The sequence below is a fragment of the Bombina bombina genome, chromosome 7 (genome assembly GCF_027579735.1).
Source record: "Bombina bombina isolate aBomBom1 chromosome 7, aBomBom1.pri, whole genome shotgun sequence".
In the NCBI taxonomy this organism is placed as follows: Eukaryota; Metazoa; Chordata; class Amphibia; order Anura; family Bombinatoridae; genus Bombina; species Bombina bombina.
In genome coordinates, this window is record NC_069505.1 from 522,700,750 (window position 1) to 522,728,175 (window position 27,426).

At 41.6% G+C, this 27,426-nt stretch overlaps 1 protein-coding gene across 5 annotated transcripts in view; it reads left to right on the forward strand.

The window, feature by feature from the left end:
• Window positions 1–27,330, forward strand: part of SIPA1L3 (signal induced proliferation associated 1 like 3) — a 349,276-nt gene extending 321,946 nt beyond the window's left edge. For 4 of the 5 annotated variants that reach the window (XM_053721794.1, XM_053721797.1, XM_053721798.1 and 1 more), the window contains one exon: window positions 25,356–27,330. In XM_053721794.1, the coding sequence (XP_053577769.1) occupies window positions 25,356–25,499 (144 nt within the window). In that variant the 3' untranslated portion in view covers window positions 25,500–27,330. The remainder of the gene's footprint in view (window positions 1–25,355) is intronic. The other variant, XM_053721796.1, reaches the window with a different exon arrangement.
• Window positions 27,331–27,426: the final 96 nt, after the last annotated feature.

The following is a 27,426-nucleotide window of genomic DNA, read 5'->3' on the forward strand; positions in this document are numbered from 1 at the left end:
GGGGTAGAGGTGACAGAATAAAGAGGGTATAGGTAGCAGAATACAGAGGGTATAGGTAGCAGAATACAGATGGGCCAGGGGTAGAAGTGGCCAGATACAGAGGGACCATTGTTAGAGGTGGTCGTATACAGAGGGGCCCTGGTAGCAGAATACAGAGTGACCAAGGGTAGACCAAGGGTAGACGTGTCAGGATTACAGAGGTTTCATTGGTACAGGTAGCAGAATACAGAGTGACTAGGGGTAGAGGTGTCAGGATTCAAAGGCACACAATGCTGATAGTGTGGATGATGACCACATGTGGTCATCCTGTGGATGGGGGGTGCTTCTGAGCTGATCGCTGAACCCCCTGCAGGGTTAGTTGACTTACGAGGTGGGAGCGGGTTAGGTCTCAGTTGGGCAAAACGAAGCAAATTACATAATATGTATGGATTTCTCACTGAAAAATGGCCTACATGTAAGCAGCATCTAAAAACTGCAAAATAGCTCAGCACAGGAGTGGAAATGGCTCGGAGATGGCTGAATGCAAAGGTCGAGCAATAAAGATGGCAGGAATTAGAAGAACCTGGGAACCAGTAATTTTCTTTCTTCATATAGGTGATAATAATCCACGATCCATTACTCCTGGGGATTACCTTTACTGTCACTTGGAGGTAAAGATTCCCAAACCTCAGAGCTCTATATAAACCGACCCGCCTTACTAGTACTAGGTTAAAAGCTTTTGAGGTAAGTTTATTTTTTAGTGGGCGGCTGTATCTTATGATGGAAACCATCAGGAATGCCCTTGGCCAGCTTATTAGTTCTAGTTTTATTAGCACATATACTTTGAGCTCAGATGGATATTTTTTATTTGTATGTGTTACTTTTTTCTGCTTTTTTTTTTTTTGCTTGGTGAGCGTGCGCGTGCGTGCGTGCGTGCGCGCGTGCACAAGATCATTTAGTGCCTTATTTGTTTATATAGGTATTCTGGATGCTGTGGTCACTGCTTTTAGTAGCAGTAAGGCTGCTGGGTGGTTGGTGTGGGTTCCCCTCTCCTCTGAGCTCTGTATTTACTATGGATCATGCTGAATCTTTGCAAACTGGGCTTAATCCATATTAGGAAGCTATTTCAGATAAGCATTTTTCTATCATTTATAAATCTGTTTTATAAATCTCATTGTGAGTCCGTTATGTCTGATGATCAGGGAATTTGTCAGGCTAGATTAATCTCCCTCTGTTTTTATTCAAGACTGAGTTAATCTATTGCTTGCTTTGGAGGTTTCAGATTATACCTCTGCTGGGGGAGACTTCTAAGGGCTAGCTAGATACTTTATTTTTTAAAATATTAGGACGAATTGTCTGAATTTTTTCCTGCTCCTATGGCTGTCTCTAAAGTATGGGTTAGGATTGGCTTAAGCCTTTAAGTATCTTTAGTCCTTCTCCCAGATTTAAAAAAAAGTGTATTCTTTTCAGTCGGCTAAGTATGAGCATTTTGATAATGTCCCTAATGTGGAAGATGCTATTTCTGCCTTCGCTAAAAAAAACTACTTGTCCTAGTTAAAATAGTTTTTTCTTTTAAAGACATATTAGATAGGAAGCTTAATTCCTCTTTAAGAAAATCTTATCTCCATTCTGGTTATATTTTTAAACCTGCTGTTGCTATTGCTGATGTATCAGCTGCTATGTCTAAATGATTAGAGAATCTATCTGTACAAGTGGATGAGTCTGATAGAGATAACTTCCTAGAGCTTTTAGAGATACTTAAATGTGCTAATGCTTTTGTGGGTCATACTATTCTTGATATTATTAGATCCAAGAATTTGTGTCTTTCAGTTGTTGCCATATGTGCTTTATGGCTTAAAGGGATACTAAACCCAAATTTCTTTTTCATGATTCAGATAGAGCATGCAATTTTAAGCAACTTTCTAATTTCTCCATGAGCTAGTGACGTATGGGATATACAATCCTACCAGGAGGGGCAAAGTTTCCCAAACCTTAAAATGCTTATAAATACACCCCTCACCACACCCACAATTCAGTTTTTACAAACTTTGCCTCCTATGGAGGTGGTGAAGTAAGTTTGTGCTTGATTTTCTTCTGTGATATGCGTTTCTCAGCATTTTGAAGCCCGATTCCTCTCAGAGTACAGTGAATGTCAGAGGGATGTGAAGGGAGTATCAGCTATTGAATGCAATGGTTTTCCTCACGGGAGTTCTATTTCATAGGTTCTCTGTTATCGGTCGCAGAGATTCATCTCCTACCTCCCTTATTCAGATTGACGATATACTCTCATATTCCATTACCTCTACTGATAACCGTTTCAGTACTGGTTTGGCTATCTGCTATATGTGGATGGGTGTCTTTCGGTAAGTATGTTTCTCTTGCAAGATGTATCAAGTCCATGGATTCATCCTTACTTGTGGGATATTCTCCTTCCCTACAGGAAGTGGCAGAGAGAGCACCCACAGCAGAGCTGTCTATATAGCTCCCCCCTTAGCTCCACCCCCCAGTCATTCTCTCTGCCTGCTTAACTGCTAGGAAGGGCAAAGAGCTATGTGGTGACTATGTTAGTTTTTTATTTCTCAAGCAAAAGTTTATTATTTTAAATGGTACTGGTGTGTACTATTTACTCTCTGGCAGAAAAGGGATGAAGATTTCTGCAAGGAGGATGATGATCTTAGCACTTTGTAACTAAGATCCACTGCTGTTCTCACAAGGCCTGAAGAGTACTGGAAAACTTCAGTTGGGAGAACAGTTTGCAGGCTAAGCTGCATATGAGGTATGTTCAGTCTATATTTTTCTAGACAGACTGTGTTAATTCTAGAAAAGGCTGGCAATATCCCCATGAGGGAAGGGTAAGCTGTATTCAGACATTTTAATAGGAATTTCAGCTTGCTTGAAGGGCTCGTTAGTTACTGGTGACACTGTTAAGAAAAAACGTTTTTTATTGATGCATTTATAACGTTTTTTGAAGGGACTAAAGGGGTCATTGTGGCTTGGTTTTGAGTTTTGTAACTCACATGGTTAATTAAGAGACACTCTGGTGTTTCTCTGATAGGCCTCAAAACATTGAGTGAGGTGGGAGGGGCCTATTTTCGCGCCTCAGTTGCTCAGTTTCCTTTCCTCTGAGACATATCACTGCTTCTCCTGAGTTTCCTGCTGTGTTTGAGGGCTGTTAAAGAAGTTTTTTTCCCCACAAATTGTTCTGAAGGGCAGGTAGGAGCCACAGCAGAGCTGTGGCAAGGTGCTGAAAGTCTTTTTTACTGGGTTTAACGTTTTTTCAATTCGTTTTTGCCATTAAGGGGTTACTTGTTTATTTGCATAGCTGTGCAAAGTTACTAAGTCTTTATAATGCTACTGTAAAAATTTAGTTAAGTTTACTGTTTTTTTTACACTGTTTTGCAGAACTGGTGCAGCTTTTTTTCTCTTAAAGGCACAGTACCGTTTTATTTCTAAGTGTTTTTTACTTTGATTACAGTGTTTTCCAAGCTTGCTTGTTACATTACTAGCCTGTTTAACATGTCTGACACCAAGGAAAATCCTTGTTTAATATGTTTGGAAGCCATTGTGGAACCCCCTCTTAGAATGTGTCCCAATTGTACTGATATGTCTATAAACTATAAAGAAGATATATTAGCACTTAAAAATAGAGCAATAGATGATTCACAGTCAGAAGTAAATGAGGGTTCGCCATCTAGCTCTCCCCAAGTGTCATAACCAGTAACGCCCGCACAAGTGACGCCAAGTACCTCTAGTGCGTCAAATACTTTTACTTTACAAGACATGGCCACAGTTATGAATACAACCCTCACAGAGGTTTTATCTAAACTGCCTTGTTTACAAGGAAAGCGGGACAGCTCTGAGTTTAGGAAAAATGCTGAGCTGTCTGACGCTTTAGTAGCCGTATCTGATATGCCCTCACAATGCTCTGAAGTAGGTGTGAGGGATTTGTTATCTGAGGGAGAAATTTCTGATTCAGGAAAGACGCTTCCTCAGACAGATTCTGATATGACGGACTTTAAATTTAAGCTTGAACACCTCCGCTTATTGCTCAGGGAGGTATTAGCAACTCTAGATGATTGTGACCCTATAGTGGTTCCAGAGAAATTGTGTAAAATGGATAAATACTCAGAGGTTCCTGTTTACACTGATGTTTTTCCAGTCCCTAAGAGGATTGTGAATATTATTACTAAGGAGTGGGATAGACCAGGTATTCCGTTCTCTCCCCCTCCTGTTTTTAAGAAAATGTGTCCCATATCTGACACCATGCGGGACTCGTGGCAGACAGTTCCTAAGGTGGAGGGAGCTATTTCTACTCCGTCTAAGCGTACAACTATACCTATCGAAGACAGTTGTGCTTTCAAAGATTCTATGGATAAAAAATTAGAGGGTCACCTGAAGAAAATTTTTGTTCATCAGGGTTTTTCTCTCCAACCTATTGCGTGCATTGTTCCTGTAACTACTGCAGCTGCTTTCTGTTTGAGGCTCTAGAAGAGGCTCTTCAGATGGAGACTCCATTAGAGGAGATTATGGACAGAATCAAGGCCCTTAAGTTGGCTAATTCTTTTATTACAGATGCCGCTTTTCAACTGGCTAAATTAGCGGCAAAGAATTCAGGTTTTGCCATTTTAGCACGCAGGGCGTTATGGCTTAAGTCCTGGTCTGCTGATGTGTCTTCTAAAGCTAAACTTTTGAACATCCCTTTCAAAGGAAAGACCCTATTCGGGCCTGAACTGAAAGAGATTATTTCAGACATCACTGGAGGGAAAGGTCATGCCCTTCCTCAGGATAGATCAAATAAGATGAAGATCAAACAAAATAATTTTCATTCCTTTTGGAACTTCAAGAGTGGTTCCATTTCAGCTTCCTCTGCTACAAAGCAAGAGGGGAATTTTGCCCAATCCAAGTCAGTCTGGAGACCTAACCAGGCTTGGAACAAGGTTAAACAGGCCAAAAAGCCTGCAGCTGCCTCTAAGACAGCATGAAGGGGTAGCCCCCGATCCGGGACCGGATCTAGTAGGGGCAGACTCTCTCTCTTCGCTCAGGCTTGGGCAAGAGATGTTCACGATCCCTGGGCTTTAGAAATTGTGTCCCAGGGATATCTTCTGGAATTTAAAGACTCCCTTCCAAGGGGGAGATTTCATATTTCTCGATTGTCTGTAAACCAGACAAAGAGAGAGGCGTTCTTACGCTGTGTAGAAGATCTTCTTACCATGGGGGTGATCCGCCCAGTCCCAAAAGAGGAACAGGGGCTAGGGTTCTACTCAAACCTGTTTGTGGTTCCCAAAAAAACTCAAAATTCTAAACAAGTTCCTCAAAGTTCTATCATTCAAGATGGAAACCATTCGGACTATTCTGCCTCTGATCCAGGAAGGTCCATATATGACTACCGTGGACTTAAAGGATTGCGTATCTACACATCCCTATTCACAGAAATCATCATCAATTTCTCAGATTTGCCTTTCTAGACAGGCATTACCAGTTTGTGGCTCTTCCCTTCGGGTTAGCCACGGCTCCAAGAATTTTCACAAAGGTGCCAGGGTCCCTTCTGGCGGTTCTACGACCTCGGGGCATAGCAGTGGCGCCTTATCTAGACGACATCTTAATCCAGGCGTCGACTTTTCAGCTAGCCAAGTCTCACACGGACATTGTGTTGGCTTTTCTGAGATCTCACAGGTGGAAGGTGAACATAAAAAAAGAGTTCTCTCTTCCCTCTTACAAGAGTTTCCTTTCTAGGGACTCTGATAGATTCGGTAGAAATGAAAATTTCAAAACTATTAACCACTTGCCAAACTCTTCATTCCATTCCTTGGCCATCTGTGGCTCAGTGTATGGAGGTAATCGGACTCATGGTAGCGGCAATGGACATAGTTCCTTTTGCCCGCCTACACCTCAGACCACTGCAACTATGCATGATCAAACAGTGGAATGGGGATTATGCAGATTTATCTCGACTGCATCTGGACCAGGAGACCAGAGATTCTCTTCTCTGGTGGTTGTCTCAGGACCACCCGTCTCAGGGAATGTACTTCCACAGGCCAGAGTGGCTCATTGTAACGACAGATGCCAGCCTGCTAGGCTGGGGTGCAGTCTGGAACTCCCTGAAAGCACAGGGCTTATGGTCTCGGGAGGAATCTCTTCTTCCGATAAACATCCTAGAACTGAGAGCGATATTCAAGGCGCTTCAGGCGTGGCCTCAGCTTGCTGCAGCCAAATTCATCAGGTTTCAGTCGGACAACATCACAACTGTAGCTTATATCAATCATCAGGGAGGAACAAGGAGTTCTCTAGCGATGATGGAGGTAACCAAAATAATCCGATGGGCAGAGGATCACTTGCCATGGCGTCGCGTCAGAATGCCAAACTTCCTCGTTACGGGTCCCCAAGGCGGTACTGATAGATGCTCTAGCAGTACCTTGGTCCTTCAATCTGGCCTATGTATTTCCACCGCTTTCTCTCCTCCCACGTCTGGTTGCCAGAATCAAGCAGGAGAGAGCTTCAGTGATTCTGATAGCACCTGCGTGGCCACGCAGGACTTGGTATGCAGACCTAGTGGGCATGTCCTCGGCTCCAGCGTGGACCCTGCCAATGAAGCGGGACCTTCTAATCCAAGGTCCGTTCTCGCATCCAAATCTAGTTTCTCTGCGTCTGACTGCTTGGAGATTGAACGCCTAATTCTATCAAAGCGTGGGTTCTCTGAGTCGGTCATTGATACCCTGATTCAGGCTAGAAAACCTGTCGCCAGGAAGATCTATCATAAGATTTGGCGCAAATATCTTTATTGGTGTGAATCCAAAGGTTACTCGTGGAGTAAGATTAGGATTCCTAGAATATTGTCTTTTCTCCAAGAAGTTTTGGAGAAGGGATTATCAGCTAGTTCTCTAAAAGGACAAATATCTGCTTTGTCTATTCTACTACACAAACGTCTGGCAGATGTTCCAGACGTTCAAACTTTTAGTCAGGCTTTGGTCAGAATTAAGCCTGTATTTAAGACTGTTGCTCCGCCTTGGAGCCTAAACTTAGTCCTTAGAGTTCTTCAAGGGGTTCCGTTTGAACCTATGCATTCCATAGATATTAAGCTTCTATCTTGGAAAGTTTTGTTCTTAGTTGCTATCTCTTCGGCTCGAAGAGTTTCTGAGTTATCTGCTTTTCAGTTTGATTCCCCTTATCTTATTTTCCATGCAGATAAGGTGGTTTTGCGTACCAAACCTGGTTTTCTTCCTAAGGTTGTTTCTAATAAGAATATCAATCAAGAGATTGTTGTTCCTTCTCTGTGTCCTAATCCTTCATCAAAGAAGGAACGTCTGTTGCACAATCTTGATGTGGTTCGTGCTTTAAAGTTCTACTTACAAGCAACTAATTGTTTGTTGTTTATTCTGGTAAGCGGAGAGGCCAAAAGGCTACGGCTACCTCTCTTTCCTTTTGGCTGAAAAGCATCATCCGTTTGGCCTATGAGACTGCTAGACAGCAGCCTCCTGAAAGAATTACTGCTCATTCTACTAGAGCTGTGACTTCCACATGGGCTTTTAAAAATGAGGCTTCTGTTGAACAGATTTGTAAGGTGGCGACTTGGTCTTCGCTTCATACTTTTTCCAAATTTGATACTTTTGCTTCTTCGGAGGCTATTTTTGGGAGAAAAGTTCTACAAGCAGTGGTGCCTTCCGTTTAAGGTCCCTGTCTTGTCCCTCCCTTCATCCGTGTCCTAAAGCTTTGGTATTGGTATCCCACAAGTAAGGATGAATCCGTGGACTCGATACATCTTACAAGAGAAAACATAATTTATGCTTACCTGATAAATTTATTTCTCTTGTGATGTATCGAGTCCACGGCCCGCCCTGTTTATTTAAGATAGGCATATATATTTTTATTTTTAAACTTTCAGTCACCACTGCACCCTATGGTTTCTCCTTTTTCTTCCTAGCCTTCGGTCGAATGACTGGGGGGTGGAGCTAAGGGGGGAGCTATATAGACAGCTCTGCTGTGGGTGCTCTCTCTGCCACTTTCTGTAGGGAAGGAGAATATCTCACAAGTAAGGATGAATCCGTGGGCTCGATACATCACAAGAGAAATAAATGTATTAGGTAAGCATAAATTATGTTTTTTATTACTTAAGACACTCTCAGCTATGGTTTGGCACTATGTATTAATGTAAAGTTCTAAATATATGTATTGTACTTATATTTGCCATGAGTCAGGTTTATGTATATTTCCTTTTGCAGACTGTTAGTTTCATATTTGGGAAAAGCTTTTTTCTCCAACATAGGTGTGTCCGGTCCACGGCGTCATCCTTACTTGTGGGATATTCTCTTCCCCAACAGGAAATGGCAAAGAGCCCAGCAAAGCTGGTCACATGATCCCTCCTAGGCTCCGCCTTCCCCAGTCATTCTCTTTGCCGTTGTACAGGCAACATCTCCACGGAGATGGCTTAGAGTTTTTTAGTGTTTAACTGTAGTTTTTATTATTCAATCAAGAGTTTGTTATTTTAAAATAGTGCTGGTATGTACTATTTACTCTGAAACAGAAAAGAGATGAAGATTTCTGTTTGTAAGAGGAAAATGATTTTAGCAACCGTTACTAAAATCGATGGCTGTTTCCACACAGGACTGTTGAGAGGAATTAACTTCAGTTGGGGGAACAGTGAGCAGACTTTTGCTGCTTGAGGTATGACACATTCTAACAAGACGATGTAATGCTGGAAGCTGTCATTTTCCCTATGGGATCCGGTAAGCCATTTTTATTACAGAAAGAAAAAAAGGGCTTCACAAGGGCTTTTTAAGACTGTAGACATTTTCTGGGCTAAATCGATTTATATATAAACATATTTTATACTCCATAGCCTTGAGGAATTATTTTAATCTTGGGAATTATGTAAAATAACCGGCAGGCACTGTATTGGACACCTTATTCTCTAGGGGCTTTCCCTAATCATAGGCAGAGTCTCTTTTTCGCGCCTCTATTGCGCACTTGTTTTTGAGAAGCATGACATGCAGATGCATGTGTGAGGAGCTCTGATACATAGAAAAGACTTTCTGAAGGCGTCATTTGGTATCGTATTCCCCTTTGGGCTTGGTTGGGTCTCAGCAAAGCAGATACCAGGGACTGTAAAGGGGTTAAATATAAAAACGGCTCCGGTTCCGTTATTTTAAGGGTTAAAGCTTCCAAATTTGGTGTGCAATACTTTTAAGGCTTTAAGACACTGTGGTGAAATTTTGGTGAATTTTGAACAATTCCTTCATACTTTTTCGCAATTGCAGTAATAAAGTGTGTTCAGTTTAAAATTTAAAGTGACAGTAACGGTTTATTTTAAAACGTTTTTTGTACTTTATCAAGTTTTTGCCTGTTTAACATGTCTGAACTACCAGATAGACTGTGTTCTGAATGTGGGGAAGCCAAGGTTCCTTCTCATTTAAATAGATGTGATTTATGTGACACAAAATTTAGAGAAAATGATGCCCAAGATGATTCCTCAAGTGAGGGGAGTAAGCATGGTACTGCATCATCCCCTCCTTCGTCTACACCAGTCTTGCCCACACAGGAGGCCCCTAGTACATCTAGCACGCCAATACTCCTTACTATGCAACAATTAACGGCTGTAATGGATAATTCTATCAAAAACATTTTAGCCAAAATGCCCACTTATCAGCGAAAGCGCGACTGCTCTGTTTTAGAAAATACTGAAGAGCATGAGGACGCTGATGATATTGGTTCTGAAGGGCCCCTACACCAGTCTGAGGGGGCCAGGGAGGTTTTGTCTGAGGGAGAAATTTCAGATTCAGGGAAAATTTCTCAACAAGCTGAACCTGATGTGATTACATTTAAATTTAAATTGGAACATCTCCGCGCTCTGCTTAAGGAGGTGTTATCCACTCTGGATGATTGTGAGAATTTGGTCATTCCAGAGAAACTATGTAAAATGGACAAGTTCCTAGAGGTCCCGGGGCCCCCCGAAGCTTTTCCTATACCCAAGCGGGTGGCGGACATTGTAAATAAAGAATGGGAAAGGCCCGGTATACCTTTCGTCCCTCCCCCCATATTTAAAAAATTGTTTCCTATGGTCGACCCCAGAAAGGACTTATGGCAGACAGTCCCCAAGGTCGAGGGGGCGGTTTCTACTCTAAACAAACGCACCACTATACCCATAGAAGATAGTTGTGCTTTCAAAGATCCTATGGATAAAAAATTAGAAGGTTTGCTTAAAAAGATGTTTGTTCAGCAAGGTTACCTTCTACAACCAATTTCATGCATTGTTCCTGTCACTACAGCAGCGTGTTTCTGGTTCGATGAGCTAGAAAAGGCGCTCAATAATAATTCTTCTTCTTATGAGGAGATTATGGACAGAATTCATGCTCTCAAATTGGCTAATTCTTTCACCCTAGACGCCACTTTGCAATTGGCTAGGTTAGCGGCGAAAAATTCTGGTTTTGCTATTGTGGTGCGCAGAGCGCTTTGGTTAAAATCTTGGTCAGCGGATGCGTCTTCCAAGAACAAATTGCTTAACATTCCTTTCAAGGGGAAAACGCTGTTTGGCCCTGACTTGAAAGAGATTATCTCTGATATCACTGGGGGCAAGGGCCACGCCCTTCCTCAGGATAGGTCTTTCAAGGCCAAAAATAAACCTAATTTTCGTCCCTTTCGCAGAAACGGACCAGCCCCAAGTGCTACGTCCTCTAAGCAAGAGGGTAATACTTCTCAAGCCAAGCCAGCCTGGAGACCAATTCAAGGCTGGAACAAAGGAAAGCAGGCCAAGAAACCTGCCACTGCTACCAAGACAGCATGAGATGTTGGCCCCCGATCCGGGACCGGATCTGGTGGGGGGCAGACTCTCTCTCTTCGCTCAGGCTTGGGCAAGAGATGTTCTGGATCCTTGGGCACTAGAAATAGTCTCCCAAGGTTATCTTCTGGAATTCAAGGGGCTTCCCCCAAGGGGGAGGTTCCACAGGTCTCAATTGTCTTCAGACCACATAAAAAGACAGGCATTCTTACATTGTGTAGAAGACCTGTTAAAAATGGGAGTGATTCATCCTGTTCCTTTAGGAGAACAAGGGATGGGGTTCTACTCCAATCTGTTCGTAGTTCCCAAAAAAGAGGGAACATTCAGACCAATCTTAGATCTCAAGATCCTAAACAAGTTTCTCAAGGTTCCATCGTTCAAAATGGAAACCATTCGAACAATTCTTCCTTCCATCCAGGAAGGTCAATTCATGACCACGGTGGATTTAAAGGATGCTTATCTACATATTCCTATCCACAAGGAACATCATCGGTTCCTAAGGTTCGCATTCCTGGACAAGCATTACCAGTTTGTGGCACTTCCGTTCGGATTAGCCACTGCTCCAAGGATTTTCACAAAGGTACTAGGGTCCCTTCTAGCGGTGCTAAGACCAAGGGGCATTGCAGTAGTACCTTACTTGGACGACATTCTGATTCAAGCGTCGTCCCTTCCTCAAGCAAAGGCTCACACGGACATTGTCCTGGCCTTTCTCAGATCTCACGGGTGGAAAGTGAACGTAGAAAAAAGTTCTCTATCTCCGTCAACAAGGGTTCCCTTCTTGGGAACAATAATAGACTCCTTAGAAATGAGGATTTTTCTGACAGAGGCCAGAAAATCAAAACTTCTAAACTCTTGTCAAATACTTCATTCTGTTCCTCTTCCTTCCATAGCGCAGTGCATGGAAGTAATAGGTTTGATGGTAGCGGCAATGGACATAGTTCCTTTTGCGCGAATTCATCTAAGACCATTACAACTGTGCATGCTCAGTCAGTGGAATGGGGACTATACAGACTTGTCTCCGACGATACAAGTAGATCAGAGGACCAGAGATTCACTCCGTTGGTGGCTGTCCCTGGACAACCTGTCACAGGGGATGAGCTTCCGCAGACCAGAGTGGGTCATTGTCACGACCGACGCCAGTCTGGTGGGCTGGGGCGCGGTCTGGGGACCCCTGAAAGCTCAGGGTCTTTGGTCTCGGGAAGATTCTCTTCTCCCGATAAATATTCTGGAACTGAGAGCGATATTCAATGCTCTCAAGGCTTGGCCTCAGCTAGCAAAGGCCAAGTTCATACGGTTTCAATCAGACAACATGACGACTGTTGCGTACATCAACCATCAGGGGGGAACAAGGAGTTCCCTGGCGATGGAAGAAGTGACCAAAATCATTCAATGGGCGGAGACTCACTCCTGCCACTTGTCTGCAATCCACATCCCAGGAGTGGAAAATTGGGAAGCGGATTTTCTGAGTCGTCAGACATTTCATCCGGGGGAGTGGGAACTCCATCCGGAAATCTTTGCCCAAATTACTCAATTGTGGGGCATTCCAGACATGGATCTGATGGCCTCTCGTCAGAACTTCAAGGTTCCTTGCTACGGGTCCAGATCCAGGGATCCCAAGGCGACTCTAGTAGATGCACTAGTAGCACCTTGGACCTTCAAACTAGCTTATGTATTCCCGCCGTTTCCTCTCATCCCCAGGCTGGTAGCCAGGATCAATCAGGAGAGGGCATCGGTGATCTTGATAGCTCCTGCGTGGCCACGCAGGACTTGGTATGCAGACCTGGTGAATATGTCATCGGCTCCACCATGGAAGCTACCTTTGAGACGAGACCTTCTTGTTCAAGGTCTGTTCGAACATCCGAATCTGGACTCACTCCAACTGACTGCTTGGAGATTGAACGCTTGATCTTATCAAAGCGAGGGTTCTCAGATTCTGTCATTGATACTCTTGTTCAGGCCAGAAAGCCTGTAACTAGAAAAATTTACCACAAAATATGGAAAAAATATATCTGTTGGTGTGAATCTAAAGGATTCCCTTGGGACAAGGTAAAAATTCCTAAGATTCTATCCTTTCTTCAAGAAGGTTTGGAGAAAGGATTATCTGCAAGTTCCTTGAAGGGACAGATTTCTGCCTTGTCTGTGTTACTTCACAAAAAGCTGGCAGCTGTGCCAGATGTTCAAGCCTTTGTTCAGGCTCTGGTTAGAATCAAGCCTGTTTACAAACCTTTGACTCCTCCTTGGAGTCTCAATTTAGTTCTTTCAGTTCTTCAGGGGGTTCCGTTTGAACCCTTACATTCCGTTGATATTAAGTTATTATCTTGGAAAGTTTTGTTTTTGGTTGCAATTTCTTCTGCTAGAAGAGTTTCAGAATTATCTGCTCTGCAGTGTTCTCCTCCTTATCTGGTGTCCATGCAGATAAGGTGGTTTTACGTACTAAACCTGGTTTTCTTCCGAAAGTTGTTTCTAACAAAAACATTAACCAGGAGATAGTCGTGCCTTCTTTGTGTCCGAATCCAGTTTCAAAGAAGGAACGTTTGTTGCACAATTTGGATGTTGTTCGTGCTCTAAAATTCTATTTAGATGCTACAAAGGATTTTAGACAAACATCTTCCTTGTTTGTTGTTTATTCTGGTAAAAGGAGAGGTCAAAAAGCAACTTCTACCTCTCTCTCTTTTTGGATTAAAAGCATCATCAGATTGGCTTATGAGACTGCCGGACGGCAGCCTCCTGAAAGAATCACAGCTCATTCCACTAGGGCTGTGGCTTCCACATGGGCCTTCAAGAACGAGGCTTCTGTTGATCAGATATGTAAGGCAGCGACTTGGTCTTCACTGCACACTTTTACTAAATTTTACAAGTTTGATACTTTTGCTTCTTCTGAGGCTATTTTTGGGAGAAAGGTTTTGCAAGCCGTGGTGCCTTCCATCTAGGTGACCTGATTTGCTTCCTCCCTTCATCCGTGTCCTAAAGCTTTGGTATTGGTTCCCACAAGTAAGGATGACGCCGTGGACCGGACACACCTATGTTGGAGAAAACAGAATTTATGTTTACCTGATAAATTACTTTCTCCAACGGTGTGTCCGGTCCACGGCCCGCCCTGGTTTTTTAATCAGGTCTGATAATTTATTTTCTTTAACTACAGTCACCACGGTATCATATGGTTTCTCCTATGCAAATATTCCTCCTTTACGTCGGTCGAATGACTGGGGAAGGCGGAGCCTAGGAGGGATCATGTGACCAGCTTTGCTGGGCTCTTTGCCATTTCCTGTTGGGGAAGAGAATATCCCACAAGTAAGGATGACGCCGTGGACCGGACACACCGTTGGAGAAAGTAATTTATCAGGTAAACATAAATTCTGTTTTTTTAGGAAAACATTTTCTTACCTGGGGTTAAGTCTTTTTTCAAATTGACTGTTTTTCATTACATTTCGCAGGCAAAATTAAGCTCTCGAGGGTGCAAAATGCCAAAGTATATTGCGTCATTCTTGGCGCGAGATTTTTGCCGCAAAGTTACGTTCGATGACGCAAAATTCGTCATTTCCGGCGTCTTAGTTGACGCTGTGTTCCTTTCACAAGGTTACGTCTTCAATGACGCGAGTGTGTCATTTCCGGATTTACTGCTATTATCAATTTTTCTTCATTCACTTGCTATCTTTATTTGAAAAAGCAGGAAATTAAGGTAAGGAGCCTGCCCATTTTTGTTTCAGAACCTGCATTGTGCTTTCTGATTGGTGGGTCCATTTAACGCTATCCAGGGTGCTGAACCAAAAATGGTCCGGCTCCTTAGCTTAGATCCCTGCTTTCTCAAATAAAGATAACAAGAGAATGAAGAAAAATTGATAATAGGAGTAAATTAGAAAGTTGCTTAAACGTGCATGCTCTGTCTGAATCATGAAAGAAAACATTGGGGATTAGTATCCCTTTAAGTATTGGTCTGCTGATGCAGCTTCTAAGAATAAATTGCTTTCTATTCCTTTTCAAGTTAATGGACTTTTCTTTCCTAAGATATTGAGAGTCCACAACGTCATTCAAATTACTAGTGGGAATATCACTCCTGGCCAGCAGGAGGAGGCAAAGAGCACCACAGCAAAGCTTTTAAGTGTCACTCCCCTACCCATAATCCCCAGTCATTCTCTTTGCCTCTGTCAATGGAGAAGGTGAAGTTTGGTGTCTGAAGAAATTAACCCCTTAACGACCGAGGACGTGCAGGGTACGTCCTCAAAAAAAAGGCAGTTAACGCCTGAGGACGTACCCTGCACGTCCTCGGTGTGGAAAGCAGCTGGAAGCGATCCTGCTAGCTTCCAGCTGCTTTCCGGTTATTGCAGTGATGCCTCGATATGGAGGCATCCTGCAATAACTGTAGATGGCCATCCGATGCAGAGAGAGCCACTCTGTGGCCCTCTCTGCACCGGACATCGATGGCCGGTGTCGTTGGTGGGTGGGAGCCGACTTGGGAGGCGGGTGGGCGGCCATCGATGGGCCGGGTAATGTAGAGGGGATCGGGGGCGGGGCCGATGCGGGCGCGCGTGCACGGCGGGCGCGTGCACGGGGCGGGTGGGAACCGCTACACTACAGAAAAGACATCACTAAAAGTTTCAGAAAAAAAGTTTACATTTTAAAAAAAAAAGACAATCAAAGGTATCTAGGAGGGGGTGGGGGTTTGTTCTTTGGTGGGGGGGGGGAGCTACACTACAGAAAATGGGGAAAAAATAAAAAAGCAACTATTTTATTCTAAACTGGGTACTGGCAGACAGCTGCCAGTACCCAAAATGGCGGCCATTAAGGCAGAGGGGGAGGGTTAGAGAGCTGTTTGGTGGGGGATCAGTCAGGTTGGGGCCTAAGGGGGGCTCCTACACAGCAGCATATGTAAATAACCCCCCCAAAAAAAGCCTAAATATATCTTATTTTAGTACTGGCAGAGTTGCTGCCAGTACTTAAGATGGCGGGGACAATTGTGGGGTGGGGGAGGGAAGAGAGCTGTTTGGGAGGGATCAGGGGGTCTGATATTTCAGGTGGGAGGCTGAGCTCTACACTAAAGCTAAAATTAACCCTGCAAGCTTCCTACAAGCTACCTAATTAACCCCTTCACTGCTAGCCATAATACACGTGTGATGCGCAGCGGCATTTAGCAGGCTTCTAAGTACCAAAAAGCAATGCCAAAGCCATATATGTCTGCTATTTCTGAACAAAGGGGATCCCAGAGAAGCATTTACAACAATTTGTGCCATAATTGCACAAGCTGTTTGTAAATGATTTCAGTGAGAAACCTAAAATTGTGAAAAATTTTACTTTTTTTTTAATTTGATCGCAATTGGCGGTGAAATGGTGGCATGAAATATACCAAAATGGGCATAGATCATTACTTGGGGTTGTCTACTACACTACATTAAAGCTAAAATTACCCTAAAAAGCTCCCTACATGCTCCCTAATTAACCCCTTTACTGCTGGGCATAATACACGTGTGGTTCACAGTGGCATTTAGCAGCCTTCTAATTACCAAAAAGCAACGCCAAAGCCATATATGTCTGCTATTTCTGAACAAAGGGGATCCCAAATAAAAATTTACAATCATTTATGCCATAATTGCACAAGCTGTTTGTAAATAATGTCAGTTAGAAACCAAAAGTTTGTGAAAAAATTTGTGAAAAAGTGAACGATATTTTGTATTTGATCGCATTTGGCGGTGAAATGGTGGCATGAAATATACCAAAATTGGCCTAGATCAATACTTTGGGATGTCTTCTAAAAAAAATATATACATGTCAATGGATATTCAGAGATTCCTGAAAGATATCAGTGTCCCAATGTAACTAGCGCTAATCTTGAAAAAAAATGGTTTGTAAATAGCAAAGTGCTACTTGTATTTATTGCCCTATAACTTGCAAAAAAAGCAAAGAACTTGTAAACATTGAGTATTTCTAAACTCAGGACAAAATTTAGAAACTATTTAGCATTGGTGTTTTTTGGTGGTTGTAGATGTGTAACAGATTTTGGGGGTCAAAGTTAGAAAAAGTGTGTTTTTTTTCCATTTTTTTCTCATTTTATAATTTTTTTATAGTAAATTATAAGATATGATGAAAATAATGGTATCTTTGGAAAGTCCATTTAATGGCGAGAAAAACGATATATAATATGTGTGGGTACAGTAAATGAGTAAGAGGAAAATTACAGCTAAACACAAAGACCACAAAAATGTAAAAATAGCTTTGGTCCCAAATGGACAGAAAATGGAAAAGTGCTGTGGTCATTAAAGGGTTAATTCTGCAAGCAAGGGTTTGGGGTTTAGCTGAGTCCACGTCAATCTCTGCAGTAGAGTAGTGGTGGCTTTTAAGCAGTTAGGAAGTTGCGAGGTTGTGCTTATTTTGTTTCCCAACATATTGCTGCCCTAGGTATAGAAAACCAGAGTTGGGTTACTCTATTGTTTCTTTTTTCTACAGGTCTCTGTAAGGAGTATGTGTCCTTTCACGCCTTGTGAGCCGTCTTTCTGCCAGACAGCTAGATTGCAGGTAAGTGCTTTTTTGTCTTCTAGGTATGGAGACTTGCACTTTTAAAGATACTACTGCTTTATTTTATGGGAACTCATTAATCCTTTTTAAAGGATTTTCTAATGGCAGGATGCAGGCACTTATTTTGTGACTGAGACTGAGTCTATTGCTTTAAGAGTTTAGTTCTCTGTATATGTGGGGTTCCTTAATCACATATATTTTTTATTAAGGCTATTTTTGGTGAATTTAGCAGTTTTTGTGTGTTATAAGAGTGCTTTTACTTTTCTTGGTACCGTTGTTGCTTTTAGACAACTGGGAAGCGGATGCAAGAAGAAAATACAGTTGTCTTTTGGCTGAGAAATGCGCGCTTTTGATTTTGGCGCAATTTCTCTTCAGTTGATCATGTGACCTGCTGCGCTTCCGTTTTCAGTGTGTGAGCGGAGCTGCGGTGGGTATTTCAGCTGCTCTGGAAGGACTCTCGATCTGCTGGTTTTCAGTTTTTCTAGGCTTTCGCATGATTCAGAGGGATCAGGTAGGGCACCTCAGCATGTACTGAGGTGTAGAGGTCCCTAGGTCTGTTATTTTGCTATTTGCATTTAACTTATTTTTGCTCCGTGTGCAAGACTACTTAAAGTGACAGTTTTCTGTGAAAGTTCTTTTTTATTATAAATTTGGGGAACTTTTATTTTAGATATTATGGACATGGAACAGGTTTCTTGTGACAAATGTTTATTATGCCTGGAGACGCAAATTGATTTGCCTATGCAATTCTGTGCTGCTTATTTAGATAAAACTTTACATTTATCGGATAATAAGGTGTCTGTTTCAGCTGCTTCTATGCAGGTTCACCTCCCTCATAACCCTGAGGAGGACGTTTCTGAGGGTGAAATTTCAGATTCTGACAGTGTAAATCCTTTCTGAGGTTGAAGAGGTTAGCATCAGATTTAAGCTTGAACACCTTTGTGTATTGTTAAACGAGGAATTGGCTACTTTGGACGACTCCGACTCTCCTGTCGTAGTTAACCCTAAGAAATCTATTAAGCTTATTAAATATTATGATGTTCCTTTTTCAGTGGAAGTGTTTCCTGTTCCAGACCATGTGACGGAGATTATTTCACAGGAATGGGAGAAGCCAGAGATACCTTTCGCCCCGTCTTTAATCTTTAAAAAGATGTTTCCTGTTGCTGACTCCATTAAAGATTCATGGCGCACGGTGCTTAAAGTAGAATGGGCTATTTCTTCTTTGGCTAAGAGAACTATAGAAGATAGTTGCTCTTTTAAGCATCCAATAGATAAGAAGCTGGAGGCCTTTTTGAAAAAGATGTATATTCATCAGGGTATTCAATGGCAACCTGCAGTTTGTTTTGCCACAGTAACTAGTGCAGCATCTTATTGGTGCAATGCTTTGTCTGATTCTATTTTAAAGGAGACTCCGCTGGAGGAAATCCAAGATAGGATTAAGGCTCTTAAACTGGCCAATTCCTTTATTTCTGATACTAACATGCAGGTTATTAGATTGGGGGCCAAGATGTCTGGCTTTTCTGTCTTGGCCCGTAGGGCTTTGTGGCTTAAATCTTGGTCAGCTGATGTTTCTTCCAAGTCTAAGCTACCTTACAAGGGTAAGACGTTCTGCTCACTTGCTACCATGTCTGTCTATTTTTTTAAAATTGAATAATAAAGACTTTGTATTTTTACTTTTTACGTCTGGAGTAGTACCTGCCTATCCGCTTCCTGTTCTAAGACCTTGTTTGGACCTAGTTTAGCAGAGTATTTTCGTTCCTTTTGTAGCTTCAAGTGTCAAAGGTCTTCCGCTTCCAAGCAGGAGCTTTCCAAGTCTTCTTGGAGACCTAGCCAGTCTTGGTACAAGGGGAAGCAATCAAAGAAACCCTCAGCTGAGTCTAAGTCAGCATGAAGGGTCGGCTCCCGGTCCAGGATCGGATCAAGTGGGGGGCAGACTTTGCCTGTTTTATCAGGTGTGGTTACGAGATGTCCCAGATCCTTGGGCAATGGGCATAGTTTTTGCAGGGTTACAAGATCGAATTCAAATCCCTCCCAAGGGCTGATTTCACCTCTCAATATTATCTGTAAATCAGGTAAAAAGAGAGGCATTCAGATTCTTTCCTCTCTGGGAGTGATTGTTTCATTTCCAGTAAAGGAACAGGGTCTAGTTCTTTGTTCAAATCTGTTTGTGGTTCCCAAAAAAAAGAGGGAACATTTCGACCCATTTTAGACCTAAAGTGTCTCAACAAGTTTCTGAGGGTGCCGTCCTTCAAAATGGAGACCATTCGGGCCATTCTTCCTTTGGTTCAAGAGGGTCAGTTCATAACTACCATAGACCTGCAGGACGCATATCTTCACCTTCCCATACACCGGGATCATCACAAATTCCTGAGTTTGTGGCTCTTCCGTTTGGTCTTGCCACAGCTCCCAGAATTTTTTCGAAGGTTCTGGGGGCTCTCTTGGCAGCGATCAGGTCTCGGGGAATTGCAGTGGCGCCATACTTGGACGACATCTTGGTACAGCACCATCTTTTCAACAAGCAAGCTCTCATGCAGAGATCTTGTTGTCTTTTCTACGTTCCCACAGATGGAAAGTGAATCTGGGAAAGAGTTTCCTTGTTACATCTACAAGGGTAGTGTTCCTAAGGACTATAATAGATTCTCTATCTATTAATTTTTTTCTGACGGAGGTCAGAAAATCCAAGATTCTCTAATCTTGTCTCTTCAGTCTACTGTTCGGCCATCAGTAGCTCAATGTATGGAGGTAATTGATCTGACGGTCGCTTCCATGGACATCATTCCCTTTGCTCGATTCCATTTGAGAGCTCTGCGGTTATGCATTCTCAGACAATGGAACGGAGACCATTCAGATCTGTCTCAGAGGATAGATCTAGACCAGTCGACAAGAGACTCTCTCCCATGGTGGTTTTCTCAGGAGCATCTGTCCCAGGGCACATGCTTCCGGAGACCTTCCTGGGTGATTGTAACCACGGATGCCAGGCTGGCGAGCAGTCTGGGACTTGTTAAAGGCCCAGGGACTATGGACTCGGGAGGGGTCTGCTCTCCCCATAAACATCTTGGAGTTGAGAGCAATTTTCAATGCTCTGATGTTTTGACCTTGGTTGTCTTTAGCCCAGTTTATCAGATTCCAGTCGGACAACATCACCTTAGTGGCTTGCATCAATCACCAGGGAGGAACTCGGAGTTCCTTAGCCATGGAGGAAGTGGCTCGGATAATTCAGTGGGCGGAAGCTCACAATTGTTGTCTATCTGCCATCCACAGATTTCCTGAGCAGACAGACATTTCATCCTGGAGAGTGGGCTCTCCATCCGGAGGTGTTCTTCAGGTTAACCCTCAAATGGGTTGGTACAGGAGTTTGATCTAATGGTGTATCAGCAGATCACCAAGCTTCCAAGGTACGGTTCAAAGTCAAGAGATCCGCAGGTAGCTCTGATAGATGCTCTGGCGGTTCTTTGGGTGTTCAGTCTAGCTTATCTGTTTCCTCCGTTTGCTCTCCTTCCACGAGTCATTGCTCGTATCAAACCGGAGAGAGCATCAGTAATTCTTATAGCTCCTGCATGGCCTCGCAGAATCTGGTATGCAGATCTAGTGATGATATCATCTCTGCCTCCTTGGAGGTTGCCTCTGAGGAAGGACCTTCTAACTCAGGGTCCATTCCTCCATCCAAATCTCGTTTCTCTGAAGCTGACTGCTTGGAGATTGAACGCTTAGTTCTGTCTAAGAGTGGTTTTTCTGAGTTGGTCATTAAGACTATGATTCAGGCTCGCAAGCCTGTTACTCGTAAAATTTACCATAAGGTATGGCGTAAATACCTTTATTGGTGTGAATCTAAGGGCTACTCTTGGAGTAGGGTCAGGATTCCTATAATTTTGTCTTTTCTCCAGGAAGGTCTGGAGAGAGGGTTATCAGTCAGTACTCTGAAAGGTCAGATTTCTGCTTTATCTATTCTGTTACATAAGCTCTGGCCGTTGTGCCAGATGTTCAATCCTTTTGTCAGGCCTTGGTCAAATTCAGGCCTGTGTTTAAATCTGTTACTCCTCCTTAAATCCTTAGTCTTAATCTTGTTCTTAAAGTTTTGCATATCTTAGGAAAGAAAACAGAATTCATGCTTACCTGATAAATTTCTTTCTTTCAGGATATAGAGAGTCCACGACCCCAACCTTTATTTAGACTATCTTTTTGTGACTAAACCTCAGGCACCTCTACACCTTTGTGTTATTCCTTTTTCCCTTTCCCGTCAGTCAAATGACTGGGGATTATGGGTAGGGGAGTGATACTTAACAGCTTTGCTGTGGTGCTATTTGCTTCCTCCTGCTGACCAGGAGTGATATTCCCACTAGTAACTGAATGACGTTGTGGACTCTCCATATCCGGAAATAAAGAAATTTATCAGGTAAGCATAAATTCTGTTTTTGGGACTGAACTGGACAATATGATGTCAGCAGATAATGGTGGCAAGTTTATCCCACAAGATAAGAAGTTTAAGGGTAAATTTAAAACTTCTGGTCAATTTTGTTCCTTTCATCAGAATAAGTAGCAAAATCAGCTGCCTCTTTTACAAATCAAAGCAGCTCAGGTAAGCCCTAGAGGCTTGGTGCCAATTGGCACAAGTCCAGGCAATCCAAAAATTCCACCCCTACTTCTAAGTCAGCATGAAGGTGTAGCCCCTAGTCCAGTATCTCTGGTAGGGGGCAGATTGATGCATTTTCAGGATGCATGGTTTCGTTCAATTCCAGACTCTTAAGCTCTGAAAATTGTCTCTCAAGGGTATCTAATAGACTTCAATTCTAAGTCTCCCAGAGACTTTTTTCTTTCAAAGGTACCAAGGAACAAGGTGAAATTTCAGGCATTTCTTCAATGTGAATTTTTGGGGCCTATCATATATAGATTTCATGGCTTTCAGGTTAAACAACAAACTTCCTCAGTATTTCTCCACGTCCAGGGATCCAAGGGCTCTGGAGACAGATGCTCTGAGAATACTTTGGTTGTTTTGGTTATCTTATGTGTTTTTTCCTCTGGTTTTGTTATCCAGAGTAATAGTCAAGATCATGCAAGAGAATGCATTAGTGATTCTAATTACTCCAAAATGGCCTCAAAGAGTTTGGTTTGCAGATCTAGTTCAGATGTCTAGTTATCAGCCCTGGCCTCTTCCTTTAAGAAAAGATCTCCTGTCTCAAGGTATACATTTTCCATCCAGATCTAAAATCTCTTATGCTTGATGGCTTGGTGATTGAACGGATAGTTCGTTGTCAGAGAGGTTTTTCTGAGTCTGTTATTAATACTCTTGTTCAGGCTAGGAAACCGGTTACTAGAATAATCTATTATAAAGTTTGGAAAGCCTTTATCTATTGGTGTTCTCTTCATAATTATTCTTGGCATTCTTTTGGGATTCCTAGATTGATTGAGTTTCTTTAATATGGCTTGCAGAAAGGTCTTCCAGCCAGTTCTTTAAAAGGTAAGATTTCTGCTCTCTGCTCTTTTCACAGGAAAATTGCTAATCTTCTTGATGTGCATAGTTTTGTTCAGGCGTTATCTAGAATAAAGCCGGTAATCAAACCTATGTTTCCTCCTTGGAATCTTAATTTGGTTATGAAAGTTTTGCAGTATCAAGATTATTTCTTGGAAAGCTTTATTTCTTTTGGCTATTTTATCTGCCAGACACGTGTCTAAGTTGTTTGCACCTTCTTCTGATCCTCCTTATTTGATTTGATTGAGGCAGTTTTGAGAACTTCCTTTGATTTTCTGCCTAAGGTTGTTTCCTCTCACAATTTTAGTAGGTAAATTGCGGTTCCTTCCCTTTATCATAATCCTAAGAATTCTTCTGAGAGACTTCTTCATAACTTGGATGTTGTCTTGGCTCTGAAATATTATCTTGAGTTTACTAAGGATTTCAGACAGACTCCTGATTTGTTTGTTCATTTTTCAGGTAAGCGCAGGGGGCAGAAAGCATCTTCCGTTGTTCTGGTCTCTTGGATTATCATTTAATTCATATGGCTTAATGTAGAAGCAGGTCAAACTCCTCCTAAGCGTATCTCAACTTATTCTACTCGCTCTATAGCCACTTCCTGGACATTCAAGAATGAGGCCTCTGTCATGATTGATCTTCTGGGTGTGGTATCACACAATGTGGGTTACGATTGATCTTCTGGGCGTGGTATCACACAATGCTGGTTATAATTTGATTTTTCTGGGTGTGGTGTCACACAATGTTTGTTTTTTTATTGATCTTCTGGGCATGGTGTCACACAATGTGGGTTCTGATTGATCTTCTGGGGGTTGTATCACACAATGCGAGTTATGATTGATCTTCGGGGCAAGAATGAGGCCTCTGTTGAACACATTTGCAAGGCAGCTACTTGGTCATTCTTGCATACATTTACTAAATTCTACCATTTTTATGTTTTTGCTTCATCAGAAGCTGCTTTTGGTAGGAAAGTTATTTGGGAAGTTGTTTCTGTCTAGGACTCTGTTTTCTGTTTTTAAATTGCATTTATAAAATGATATAAAAATGATTCTTCTGTTTTTGGGTGTTTTTTCTTATGGTAAAAGGAAGTTTATCCCTCTCCTTTTTTTTTCTTCGATTACTCGTGGCCTGTGCAACAGCTTGGGTATTAGTTCCCAGGAGTAATGGATTGTGGACTCTTATCACCTATATGAAAGAAAACATAATTTTAATCTTACCTGATAAATTCCTTTCTTTGATGGTGATAAGAGTCCACAAGACCCCACCTAGCTTTTTTTAAATTATTTTTTTTATTTATTTTTGGCACATGTTTTTTTCCCCATTTTCTCTATTTATTTTGCTCTGTTTCATTCTCACCTCTGTCAGCTTGGCTATACATCAGCCTGATTACCATAGGTTTATATAGAGCTCTGAAGTTTGGAAATCTTTGCCTCCTCCTAGTGGAAGGAAAAGTAATCCCCGGGAGTAATGGACTCTTATTACCATGAAAGACAGGAATTTATCAGGTAAGATATAAATTATGTTTTTTGATACTATTTCTTCTGGACGAGGAGTCTGCGTCTGGTTTCCCCCTGTGAAAAGCACAATTGTGCTAAAAGAAGCTGCACCCTGGTGGTAACCAGGCCATAGAACAAGCCAGTGAGCTATTGTTAGTTTCTGGCAACTTGCTTCTCTTTCTCTATGTAGTGGTATCACATAATGCTTGTCTTGATTAATCTTCTGGGCATGGCATCACACAATGTGGGTCATGATTAATCTTCTGGGCACAGTATCACACAATACTGGTCATGATTGATCTTCTGGGCGTAGTATCACACAATGTGGGTTATGTTTGATCTTCTGGGCGTGGTCTCACGCAATGCAGATCATGATTGATCTTCTGGGTGTGGTCTCACGCAATGCAGGTCATGATTGATCTTCTGGGCGTGGTATCACAAAATGCTGGTCATGATTGATCTAAGCGTGGTATCACAAAATGCTGGTCATGATTGATCTTCTAAGCGTGGTATCACACAATGCGGGTCATGATTGATCTTCTAAACGTGGTATCACACAATGTGGGTTACCATTGATCTTCTGGGCGTGGTATAACAAAATGCTGGTCATGATTGATCTTCTAAGCGTGGTATCACAAAATGTGGTCATGATTGATCTTCTAAGCGTGGTATCACACAATTGCGGGTCATGATTGATCTTCTAAACGTGGTATCACACAATGCGGGTCATGATTGATCTTCTGGGTGTGGTATCACACAATGTGGGTTACGATTGATCTTCTGGGCGTGGTATCACACAATGCTGGTTATAATTTGATTTTCTGGGTGTGGTGTCACACAATGTTTTTTTTATTGATCTTCTGGGCATGGTGTCACACAATGTGGGTTCTGATTGCTCTTCTGGGCATGATATCACACAATGTGGGTTATGATTGCTCTTCTGGGCATGATGTCACACAATGTGGGTTATGATTGATCTTCTGGGGGTTGTATCACACAATGCGGGTTATGATTGATCTTCTGGGCATGGTGTCACACAATATGGGTTATGATTGATCTTTTGGGCATGGTGTCACACAATGCTGTTTTTCTTCATCATTGAAATTATTTTCTCACCAATTTGCCTTTTTCTTTTCTACAGGAAAAATTAGACAAAGAGGCCTTGCAAGCTGAAGTGGCCAACCTTCGCGAGAACAACCAACGGCTGCAGGCAGAGTCACATTCTGCAAGTGAGCAACTGCGTAAATTTGCTGAAATAATCTCCAGCAACGTGGAGAAAAAATGACTGTTAAGGTTTCCCCAATCATCTCCAATCTCTCCATTTTTTTGGAGACACCATGGTACCTCATTGCTTCCATTTAAACTGGACCCCTCTTCATAAAACTGCACATTTTTTTAATTTATCATATAAAAAAATGACTTTCCATATATTTGTGCTTTTTTTTCTTGCTTTTTTATTTTTTGATGTACAGAAGTGCATTTTTTTTTAAATGTGTAGATTTGTACAAACCTGCAAAAAAAAAATCACAAAATTCACTATAATTCTCATATTTTCAGTTTCATTGTATGTTATACTTGCGCTGTTAATTATGCAAATTAGAAAAAAAAAACTTTAAAAAAGAAAAAATTTGACTCTAGCATGAAAAAAACCTGTTGAAGTCTTGCTGAGATAAAGAAATGTTATAAATATATTTAAATTGTATAGAAGAAATTATTATTCGGGAAAAGAGGCCTTGGGGTATTTAGCATAGAAATATTTCATACAAATTTATTTTATTATGACGCAACAGTTCAACTGGAAAAGCAAGATTTCCTCAGTCAAATTTGTGTATATTTTGTTAATATATTGTACATTTTGAGCATTGTTCTGTGTAATATCATTATAATAATTTGCAAAAAAAAAAAAAAAAGGAATTTGTAATTTTTGTAGAATTTCAAGAATTTTAAACTGTGTGAAATTATTATGTAAATATATATAAATAATTATTGCGCTATAGATACTTGAACGTTTAGGTCGGTTGATCCCTTTGGCAACTGGACTAGAAGTGAAACCGTAGTAATTATTATTTATCCCTTTAAATGAGAAGATATGTTTAAATTATTTTACCCACTATGCAAACGCACCTTGATTCAAGGGCTAAAACTTTAATGCTTGTGTTTCTAAATTATAAGCGCAATGAACGCAGTAGAGTGCAGTTTTTGCCTACTGTTTGATGTAGGCTCAACGTACAGTAAATTTCTGACAAAATCTTTTGCATTCATTTCCACAGAGGTCCAAAGTTTATAGTATATTTATTACAAACAGTCATTTACGGTCCTTTTGCTGTATGTCCCATAGCTACAATATATTTGCAAATGGCATTATTTTTTTTATTAATTTTTTTTTGCCGGATGTAGGCCGAAGAGTAGATTTACCACATGTAATATTTTGCATTCCTTTTGAACATTTTCGCAAAGTTTACAGTAATTTTACGACAGCTGATCTTTTTTTTGCCTTCCTTACAGTACATTAATGATGAGTGATCTTTTGCGCTCCTTTTGATGCGGGGCCAAAGGCTACAGTACATTTTACGAGAAACCGTCTTTTGCCTTTTTTGATACTGGCCTAAAGCCTGCTTCAAATTTTATGAGGATGTATATTTTTGTTCCTTTTGACGTAGACTGGAATCTACAGGAAATCTAGGGTGGTTCCTTGTTGATGTTAGGCCCAAAGCTTACAGTACATTTACAAACAGGCAATTTTTCACTTTTGTTTTGATGTTGACCTGCAGAAGGGGTTGCTCATAGGACGCTGGTTCCATCTTCTATGTTCCTGGAAGGAATCATTAAAGGCTCCACAGTGAAATGGACTGAGACTCAGCTGATGAATAATAAAGCGTCTTGACATGATTAACTAAAAAAAACACAAAGACTGGAAAATCCTTATACTTTAATCTCTATGACTCCCATCTGGATACCGTGAGACACACGTTCAGACTGAGGAGTTACAAAAAAAAAATGAAAACAAAGACCTTTGAAATATTTTGAGAATGCTCTATATTGCTGTTGAATTAAATCATTGTATTGTATACAAAGTGTGTACACACTATATTTGTATAAATGGTTCTACATTCTTACGGGGTGTTTTTTTTTCTTGGGGATCATCTGCTGAATGCTTACTGTCAAACGTGGACAAGAAAACCCTAAGTTATTCCTGATGGTACAAATGCTAA